This window comes from Nelumbo lutea, chromosome 2 (assembly GCF_056320005.1).
Source record: "Nelumbo lutea isolate HS-2025 chromosome 2, American lotus-T2T, whole genome shotgun sequence".
Classification (NCBI taxonomy): domain Eukaryota; kingdom Viridiplantae; phylum Streptophyta; class Magnoliopsida; order Proteales; family Nelumbonaceae; genus Nelumbo; species Nelumbo lutea.
The window spans coordinates 33800924-33812385 of NC_142685.1; the positions used below are offsets into that span (position 1 = coordinate 33800924).

Sequence of the window (11462 nt, forward strand, 5' to 3'; positions counted from 1 at the left end):
TTTTTATTTATTTAATTTATAACATCATGAATCGGGAACTCTTCCAATTGATTTTTAGAGCATTAGTTCTATAATACTTTTTATTTTTATTAGTGGTTTCCCTGCATTTCTATGTCTTGATAGACTGGATCCGCCTAAACCGTTGAACCGTTGAACCATATTAGACACAATAGTCAATACTTTTATCCCAATGGACATGTTATTGGTTTGGGTTAAGTGGTGATCCAACACTTACCTAATCCAATCCCAATCAAATATTTACTGCCTATTCAATAAAATAAAAGCATTATTCATTCAATGCGGCAACCAGTTGAGCACTTATAGGCTTAATGACAATTCAAGTAAATAGTAAATGAAATAAAAAGGCACATGTAATACTCGACCAACGAGTAAAGTATTAATCAAATATACTTTAGGCACTTTTGATTATACCATTAAATAGATGTTGGGCAATTATTACAGTTTAATTTCAGTCTTCAAAAAGATTTTATCAGACATTGCCAATAAGATTTGCACTCATTGGCAGTGTTCGTATAAAGTGGGAATGATGTTGCAGAAAGTGTGTAGGAAGAACACTGTCTACTTCAAAAAAGAAAGTCTAGTATTCACAAGAAGAGAAAAATCTAAACAAATTTGTATTCAGTTCACAAAAATTGATTTTGTACGATGGACTATTTGTAGGCAATTCCCTAAACATGTTGGGAATGTTTTATTTTGTTTTCTTTTTTACCTCTCACAAAAGAGGGCAGCTTAGTGATAAGGGTGTCAATGCACCGGTTTTGGATTGGACCCCGTCCAGTCCAAAATCAATTTGGATGGACTGGATTGACCAAAAAGACATATTGGATTGGACCGATTCAGTCCAAAATATTTATTAGATTGTATTGGACCTGATCTGTCCGTAACAAATTTATATTGGATTGGGCTGGATTAAACCAGTATCTGGTCCATTGATATAAGATAAGAATGTATGTGTCAATGGACTGGGTTTGGGTTGAAATCAATCTAAATCAAAATGAATTTGAATATATTGGATGGTCCAGACATTGAATTGGACCGGTCCTAATTGGTCTAAAACATTAATTGGATTGGACTGGACCTGGTCCATTTATAATGGACTCACATTGGATTGGATCCGATCGGACCAAATCCAGTGCACAAGGCTACCATCAATGCGGGGTGTGGGGAGGGATACATGTAAACAACCTTAAAGCAAAAGTAAACCAGAATTTACACTTGACACATTTGCACTTCCATGCACTTACACCAGTGCAAAAGAAATTTGCACCACAAACAAACTAGATGTGAAGCTTGAAGTTTTTTAGGTATTACGTAACATACATGCTATCTTTTCTTTCTTTCTTTTTTTTTTTTTTGACAAAGCATTCTAGTTTTTTGGTATTATATAAAACGCATTAGGTGAGGATAGAGCAAAAAGCTGATGCACATGGGAGAACCGGAGAAGAGCCTGCTATTATGGGTTGGAGGAAATGCCAAATGATTTCCTCTTTTTTTGACTATTCAAAAACTGATTTAGTTTTGTAATTGGTTATTACTTCAACTCTTCCGATTAATAAAAGTAATCACAGATTTTCTCCACTGCTTTTGGCTTCCAAACATAAGATGATAGTCTAGGGCTTGCCTAATGCTTTCCATTAAATTATTCGTTTTCCTACAAAAGTTCTTATTCACTGATGACAAAACTTTCAAGTTGCACTGAGATGTCATCCATGTGCTTGGTGACTTAAGACTTTAAATAGGGGGACAAGATATTCATAACCCTTGACTATCGAAGCCTCTCTGAATTCTGAACTAATAGTCCAATAATGAGTTGCATTTACTGTGTGCTCGCAAACAATGATGAGGAACTGAGGGTGTGAGGGATACTTTTCAGCCATCTATCTGACCAATCCCCTCCCACGTTTTCTCTGCCTTCACTTGTTTATTGATTCTCAGGCCCCATTTGATTTGCAGTTGGAATCAGAATCAAAATTCTTCGAAATCGAAATGGTTTATTTTCATAGTTTATTTGGTTCAGACAGGAATATAAATGAGAATTGGAATAAGTAGGAATGAGATTTCATTCCCAAAAGAGGGGAAGGAAATGGCCATTCCCTCAAATGGGAGAAGCCATTCCAACAAAAACAAGAATGGAATTCTGATTCCGTCCAATCAAACAATTGAAATCAGAATAGCCATTTCCAATTCCAATTCCAATTCCAAACCCCATTCCTGTGAACCATACGAGGCCTCAGTTATCTTTCTCTTTCTCATTTCTCATATCCAAACAAATAAGGAGATAAGCTGGTTGTTTGAAAACATGGATTTTTGTGGTTTTAGTGATCAGTGATGACTGATGAGACGTTTTTAGATTATTATTGTTGAAGTAAACAAAGAAAATTCTAATATTAGTAGAAGCAACCAATGAGGATCAAGTCATCCAACTGGCAACCACCTCCTGATTTCTATTTTTAAATCCTAAATCTTAAACCTTAACGTTAATCCCTAAAACCTATACTCTAGACCCTTAAATATTAAAATTTAAGTATAAAATGCATTTGATTGACACAAATATTCCAGATAGGAGCCAACATTTCCAGATTATTTGACTACACTGATTTAAGTGCAACAGTGGTTGAATCGGGAACTTTTTCGTTGTTAGGGTTGGTTTAACTACACAGATGGGATTGTAATTTCTGAGAAAAAACACATTGATTGAGGTTTTTTTTTGTTTTTTTTTTGTGGGTTTTTAATTCTATCATATTTTACCAACCCCCTCAAAGATTCCCATCCAACAGCTTTACATAAGAAAACATCAAATGAACCCAAGTGAGCCTGTAGGAATCAGATGCCTTCTCTATTAGAGAAGGATCAGAGAATGTCAACCCAATCAAGGTTCAAAGTATCGGAAAGGTAATTTTAAGAGATGTATCAGGATACGTCTTAGATATGCATGCATATCAGAGAAAAACCAAGATACATAAAAATATGCTTGGAAACACTATAAATACTTTAATAAATCATAAAAATACATCAATAATACTAAATATAAGACCTTAATGAGGTGTATATACATTAAATTAATATATTTTAATGGTTTTATAAAGAAATATGTTGCGGTTCATTATAATTTCATTAAAAATCCTATGCTTAACTATAATTTATAAATTATAATTCTTAAGTTTTAATGTTTTATGGGATGGGAAAGACCCAACTCTCCTATCCATAAAACATGCATTGGCACAACTTTTAAGTAAAAATATAATTAATAATTATTTATTATTTATTTTCAAAAAGTATAAAAATAAATAAATATTATATAATATATTAAAAAAATAGTTATTAAAGAAGAAATTTTAATTGCTCTATGGATAGATAGATCATCCATAGAATTATAATATATTCAATCATTGTGATCAAATGATAAAATATAATTAATTAATTCATTCATAGAATTTAATTCATCAATATGTTATTGATACGCCCTGATACACTCCCGATATGCCCCGATACACCCCAATATGATCCGATATGCATGAAAAAGATGATACATCTGATTTCTATGTATATCCCATATATTTTTTTCAAAGATATAATACGATACACTCTAAATCTCTAAACTTATAATATCAAAATTTTAAACCTTGAACCCAACCAAGGATACAGTTTATGAACCCCGAAAATGGATGCATTTATCAGGGAATAGGACAAAGAAGCTCAATTATATAATCAAGAACGTGGTGCAGACAAAATGGAATTGGCAGGAAATATATAGCTTGTGAAGAGTGATATTAATATTAGGTCGATGCTTGTGAGCTTGTCAGTCAAATTTGATGGCTTTTCTGTTATTTATTTATTATTATTTTATTAGAACTTTGAATTTTATTTTGATTATTTTACGTAGGAAACTTTTCTTGATTTATATTTATATTTGTACTTCTTCCAAACTGAGCCTTAATTGTTGGTGTCTCTGTGTTTGTTCGTGAACCTGAGAACGAACCAAAAATTTAGCACAATTAGAAAACTTTTAAAGATTTGATTGATTTGGGGCTTGGATTATCTCATCATGGGGCCCGATGGAATTAGAACACAATGCAAGTTATGAACCCCAAGGCTGCGTTTGGATCAGAAAAGCTCAATGGTTTTGAATAACTAGCTTGGTATACCGTTATTCTGCATTTCCTAAAACGTGGAATCCACAGCATTACTTTTTCGTTTTTTCCCAAATTTAGTTGCATAAAAAATAGCACCCAAAATACTCACAGACTTGATATTCATATTACTGAGGAAAAATGGAAACTGAATTAACTTTCATAATCTTGGATTTTGATTTTGGGAGCTTTATGGAATAGGCCCTGGTCCAGTCCAATTTCATTACTCAGCCTTGAAATTTGGAAGCTTTGGATGTGATATACTGATAATATATTTAATTCAAATATATGTCTTGATGCGATGAACTTCTGTGGCTGGGCTGCTGGGCTTTTGGCTTTTCTACAACCAAATGGCCACGACGCCATTGAAACCTTTTTGTCATCAATTTTCAGCATGATCAATAACTGTAAGATTTTGAGAACCACAACTACTATAAATCAACACCTGACTTCGTTACTCTCCTGAAATTAAGCCTCACCCATCTCTTGAACATTATTTCTTCCCTTACAGTTCTTATTAGGACCCCAAGCATCCCTCACCATGATGGAGATGGACCTTCAGTCCCTGGCTACTCTCTTCCTTGTCGGGCTCATCTCCACCATCCTGGTTCGAACAGTTCTCAGCAGGACTAGTCGGCCTCGCCTTCGCCTCCCTCCCAGCCCCATGGCCTTGCCCGTCTTCGGACATCTTCACCTACTTGGCCCCTCCCCTCACCAGGCCTTCCACAAGCTGGCCGCCCGCTATGGACCCTTGTTCTACCTCCGCCTAGGCTCCGTCCCTCATGTTGTCGTCTCCTCCCCTGAAATCGCCAAAGATTTCCTCCGCACCCATGAGTTGGCCTTTTCCGCCCGCCCTCAGTCCAAAGCCGCACGACAGATTAGCTACAACTTTGCCGACTTCTCCTTCATCCCCTACGGCCCTTACTGGAAGTTCATGAAGAAGCTCATCATGTCCGAGCTTTTTGGCAGCCGAATGCTCGACAAGTTCCTCGCTATCCGGCATGACGAGACACAGAGCTTTATCAAGTTTTTGGTGAACAAGTCGGAAGCTAGACAAGAAGTTCATCTCAGCGGGGAGCTCATCAGACTGACCAACAACGTGATTTCCAGGATGGCCATAAGCAGGAGGTGCTCAGGGAACGACGATGAGGCCGAGGAGGTTAAGAATCTGATAATGGAGATAGCTGACCTCCTGGCGGCGTTTAATATAGGAGAGTTCGTTCCATTACTCAAGAGCTTTGGGTCCAAAGGTTTTGATAAAAGGGTGAAGGATGTCCACCGGAGGTTCGATGTGATCATGGAGAAGGTCATAACAGAGCACGAAGAGGCTCGACGGAAGAAGGAGGAGATCAAAGGCGACCGCGTGAAGGATATTCTTGATATGCTGCTTGATATAGCCGAGGACGAGAACTCTGAGATCAGGTTAAGCAGAGAGAATATCAAGGCCTTTCTTCTGGTAATTTAATTCAGACGCTTCTTTCACCATGAAACTCAAATCTAATCATCATATATATTAATGGGTTTTCTTGGTACAGGACATCATTGCAGCAGGCACGGATACAACTGCTCTGACAATTGAGTGGGCGCTAGCAGAGCTGATCAACCATCCTCCACTGTTCAAGAAACTAAGAGAAGAACTGGATTCCGTCGTCGGCAAGAGAAAGTTAGTCGAAGAAAATGACATCCCTAATCTACCTTACCTCCAGGCAGTCATAAAGGAAACTCTGAGGCTGCATGCTCCCGCCCCACTAATCGTCCGGCAATCAGTTCGCCACTGCAACATCAGAGGCTACGACATACCGGCGAATGCTAGGATGTTTGTGAATCTGTGGTCCATCTCAAGAGACCCCAACTACTGGGAGGATCCCTTCACATTCAACCCTGAGAGGTTCATGCCTTCAGGCAAGAACGGGTGGAATTCAATGGATGTAAGGGGCCAGTATTTCCATTTCATGCCGTTTGGAACCGGAACGAGGGCTTGTCCGGGGACGACCTTGGCCCTACATCTTCTGCACGTAACTATAGCTGCTATGATCCAGTGCTTTGACTGGAAGGCTCTCAATGTTGGAAAGGATGGGCTGGTGGACATGGCTGAGGGAACGGGCTTAGCAACTCCCATGGCCCATCATTTGGTCTGTCAGCCCATCATCCACTTCAATCCATTCTCAGTCACAGAGAACTGAATTAGGAAACGAGATCATCAGATCATCAATCATCATCACTATCTTAGTATTTTTTTTGTGATGTTGGTTCTCTCATCTCTGCTAGTATTTCAGTATTTGTATGGAAACAAACTGGGCCTGATTCGAGCTAGGGCCCATCTAAAAAATAAAACCCCAGCCCGGCCCACTTACACCTTATATCTGTAGGTTCATGCCTATCATCTTAAACTTAAACCTATATTTTCCTCTTTCAGAGTTTTAATTTAGAATAGTTCATAACATTATGTATCTTTGCCACGTGGCAAGCACTTTTAGCATACTTATCACATAAATCAAAGATTAATTGTTAACCTTTTTTCCTTTTGGCATATGCATGGACTATCCACAATCTGATTTTTTTTTTTTTTTTCGTTTTGTCAACGTAAGGAAGATTAGGGATTTTTATATTCTAGAAAATGGGGAAGGAAGAGGTGGAGATAAATTGCGTCTATAAGTAGGTAGCAACGGAAAAACATAGAAGGATGAGGGTGGGAGTTCAATTGAGTGATTATTAAGAGTTTAAGACATTGTTAGACAAATCTGATATCATTTTTGGAGGAAAAATCAATGATTTTGAAAACTTGATTGGCCATCAAACTGGAAACAGTGCTGCCCTATTCCCGGTTCAGTCTGGGCTTCAACCTGTCCAGATCCTAGTTTTTCCCACTTCTCAAGGACCTAGAAAGGAGTCAAGTTCCGGTCCAACCACTAGTCCTATACGGTTTTTAAAATATTGAGCCAGGATTCACACCACCTTGTGCAGATGAGCTGGACTGGGTTTTTTATTTGATTTAGTAGACTAAATTACATTTTATTTTCAATTAAGAACCGAATCCAAAGCAATGTAATGTCTTGAAAGCCTAATTAATTTGAGCCGCTTGCTCATGGGAATGAAGACTAATCAATATGTGATGTGAACCAAAGTGAATTTGAAGTTCCGTTAATTAAATTTATTTTTCCTGACCTTTTTTTTTTTTTTAAGAAAGCCCAAAGACTAGATCAGATCATTGAATCTTTTTCCAGTAAAGCCCAAGTTATAATTCTCTGAGTGTTACGTCCAAATTTTGCAAGCTTGTGAGTTCATTGTACGGGAAATGTAGGAGACGGAAGAGTGACCGTAACCCTGCAAAAGGTCCTTGCAATCGGCGATGATAGCTAGAAGTTGCCAATGGACATCAGAGTTTGTGTCCGACAAGAAAGAAACAACCTTTTGCGCATCTCCTTCCAAGAAGACATGAGAGAGCTTGAGTTCCTCCTTAGATAAGAGGAAACCAGCACGGACGGAGAGCTTGGGCGCAATGAACTTTCCTGCAAAGCCATAGAATCATAGCAAATTTATTGAAGAAACCGATATCCCCATTTGGAGAGTCCTGGCTATTTCTCCACTAGTAGGCAAGCCAACAATCCAAGTCCCTCCCCTGGATGTCCTCACATCGAAGTGTGAAACAAGAACCGTGAAAAATTCTGGAGGAGAAGAAAACTAGAAGATAGAGAAAATTTTCCTGTATTACTTCAACGTGACTCTACAAGATACAAGATGACTATTTATACAAGAATTAAACTCTGGCTCAACTAATCTAACAAACTAACCAACTTGTACAACAAACTAACAGCTATACTAACAGACTAACTAACCGTAGCTGACTAACCATTCAAACTATATATAATTTGTACATCCCCCCTCAAGTTGGAGCTTGGGATTGATGAAAATCAACCAAGCCCAACTTGGAAACAATGGAATGGAAATGAGGGCCAGCAAGACTTTTAATAAACACATCTGCAAGCTGTAATTTTGTAGAGATGTATTTAGGAAGACCGGATTAGCAGTAATATGCAATGCTGCTAAATTATCGCACCAAAGAGGAATTGGCAAAGGAAATTTGATTCGAAATTCCTATAATATGTAACTGAACCACTGCAACTCACTAACGGTAGTAGCAAGGTTGCGATATTCCGCTTCTGCTAAAGATCTGCTAATAGTGGATTGTTTCTTGGTTTTCCAAGAAATCAATGAAGAACCCAGAGATATATAGTAACCAGTGAGTGATCGACGAGTCTCCTTACAAGTCACCCAGTCTGCATCATAGTAAGCTTCAAGAGAAAAATCATTTGTAGATGGAAAAAACAAACCTCTTGAAGGGGTTCCCTTGAGGTATTTGAGAACGTGAAGAGCTACCTCCCAATGAGTCTTGGTAGGAGACTGAACATATTGGCTAAGCTATTGAACAACATGAGTAATATCAGGCCTAGTTAAATTGAGATAGAGTAACTTGCCAACAAGCCTTCAATATTTCTCTGGCTCATCCAATGGAACACCAACAGTAGAAAAATGTTGCCCCTTTGGCAATGGTGTAATAGCAAGCTTTACCCCAAGAAGACTAGCATCTTGCAAAATGTCTAACATGTACTTCCTTTGGTTAACATAAGTGCCACCTAACCCTCTTGCAATCTCAAGGCCCAGAAAATACTTAGCAAACCCCATATCCTTGATAATAGAAGTATCATGTAGAAACTGTTTAACCTTTTGAATTTCACTTTCATGAGTGCCAATGACAAGGACATCATTGACATATACTAACAGAGCTAAAAAAGAACTTGATGTGCTCTTTGTAAACAAACAATGATCATGTGCACTATGTATGAATCCATAAGCTTGAAGTTTAACACAAAACACAACAATCCATTGGCGGGAAGCCTGCTTTAAACCATATAGAGACCTTTTCAACAAACAAACTTCATGTGGTTTTGCTTTGGTACAACCCTGAGGAGACTGCATAAAAACTTCTTCATCAAGATAACCTTGTAAAAATGAGTGATTAATATCTAATTGATGCAAAGCCCAATTTTTGGCAATAGCAATAGCCAAAAATATCCTCGCTGTAACAAGCTTGGCTACTGGAGGAAAGTTGTCCTTGTATTCAACTCCTTCAATTTGATGGTAGCCTTTTACTGCCAACCTCGCTTTGTATCTATCAATAGTACCATATGGCAAATACTTTACCTTATAAACCCACTTCGACCCAATGGCCCTTTTTCCAGGTGGCAGAGGAACCAACTCCTATGTGTTATTTGATTCTAAAGCCTGGAACTCTTTGTTCATAGCCTCAATCCACTTTCATTTTTGCTTGCATGATAATATGAACTAGGTTCAAGAATAGAGGACACATTGGCAAGAAAAGACATATAAGTGTTAGTGAAAAGAGGTGATTTATGGTAGGGAAATGTTGGTGGTGTATAGGCTGAAGAACCTGGTGATGTAGCTGTATTCGAAGTTGTAATAGCAGTGGGCAAGTCAATAGGAACAATCACATTAGATACAAAGTCATTCATCCATGCTGGTTAAAATTTTTGTCTAATGCTATGTCTTAAGATAGGAATGGGAATATTTGAATAATGTGTGTCAGATGAAGGAGGAATAGTAGGAATATGATTAGTAGCAGGATCAACATTCTGGTTTAAAGGAGTTGTTGGCAAATGATTTGAATCAAAGACAATAGAATCACGAAAAGGAATAGGTAATGATACTTCATTGCTATCATTAGTAACATTTGTAAAAGCAAATACATTTTCATGAAAAACCACATCCCGAGAAGTATAAAACTGATGAGAGTCTAAATCATAAACTCTATATGCCTTCTAACCTGTGACAAATCCTACAAAGACACACCTATATGCCCTGACTTCAAATTTATCCTTATGTGGCCTAGTGTTAGTTGCATAGCATAAGCAACCAAAACACTTAAGTAGACTATAATCTGGTTTTTTGTTATGTAACACTTCATAAGGGGTTTTCCAATCTAAAAGACTAGTAGGTACCCTATTTATGATATAAGCTGCCATTAAAAGAGAATGGTTGCAGAATTTTATAGGCATATTGGCTTGAAACATTAAAGCTCTAGCTATTTGTAAGATGTGTTTATGCTTCCTCTCAACAATGCCATTTTGTTGAGGAGTATAAACACAACTCTTTTTATGCATAATTACAAGAAAATTTGACATTCATTGTTAGTAAACTCAGAACCATTATCCATCATAATGCATTTAACTTGTTTCTAAAATTGATTTTTCACCATTTGAAAGAAAATTTTCAATGTTTGTAATGTCTGATGTTTATGTGCAAGAAAACATGCCCAAGTAGCTCTGCTACAATTGTCTACCACAGTAAGCATGTAATGTGCTCCTGTAATAGAAGCTTTATGGTAAGGTCCCCATAAGTCTATGTGTAGAATATCAACAATAGAATCTGACCTAGTATTGCTAAGAGGAAAAGATAGTCTATGTTGTTTTGATTTGTGACAAACATCACATGGTGAAAGCAGTGTTGTATTAATACCATTTAAAAAGGTAATATGTTGTAATGATTTCAATGAGGCATGACCAAGCCTGTTATGCCACAAAAATTCATAATCGGAAGATTGACTGAGTTATAAATAGAATCAAAAGAAGATTTGACTAAGTCAATCTAATTATTACAAGAAACAAAAAAAGTAGTATCATGGAATGAAGATTTGTCCAGAATGTATAGATTCCCAACCACTTTACCAACTGCTAGAACAACTTCAGTTTGAGGGTCCTGCAAAATACATATGTCAGTATGAAATACAAATTTAATTTGTTCAGTCTTGGAAAGTTTTCTTACTAAAAGAAGGTTAAATTTGAAACGAGGGACATAAAGTGCATCAGTCAATGTCAGTTTAGGGCTAAGATGCACATCACCTATTTGATGAACAAGTTTAACAAATCCGTCAAGTAGGAAAACTGGAGTAATTTGTGATACTGGTTTTGGTTTATGAAGTAGTTTGGGGTTAGTGCACACATGGTTTGATGCACCCGTGTCCACTATCCATGTTCCACAATCCAAATTATCAAATGAATGTAAAGCAAAATAGAAGACAATATTAGAATTTTTACCAACAAAATCCTCAACATGTGCAAAGTTAACATGACTACCTTCAAAAGCAGCCTTTCCCTTAATCATCTTCGACAATTCCTACTGAATCATCTCTGACAAAGACACTTGTTGATCAATTGTTTTGCCAGTAGCATGATCCATGTTAACATCCAAAGGATTATCAGCCATATTTGCCACATATCTTCCTCCTGTAACTTT

The 11462-nt window shown here is 37.2% G+C and overlaps 1 protein-coding gene across 1 annotated transcript; it reads left to right on the forward strand.

The window, feature by feature from the left end:
• The first annotated feature begins 4596 nt into the window (after nt 1–4596).
• On the forward strand, nt 4597–6681 carry LOC148869744 (cytochrome P450 93A3-like). Its single transcript, XM_088972123.1, has 2 exons — nt 4597–5607; nt 5687–6681. The coding sequence occupies exons 1-2, from the start codon at nt 4693–4695 to the stop codon at nt 6332–6334; spliced, it is 1563 nt and encodes a 520-aa protein (XP_088828249.1). The 5' UTR covers nt 4597–4692; the 3' UTR covers nt 6335–6681.
• Nucleotides 6682–11462: the final 4781 nt, after the last annotated feature.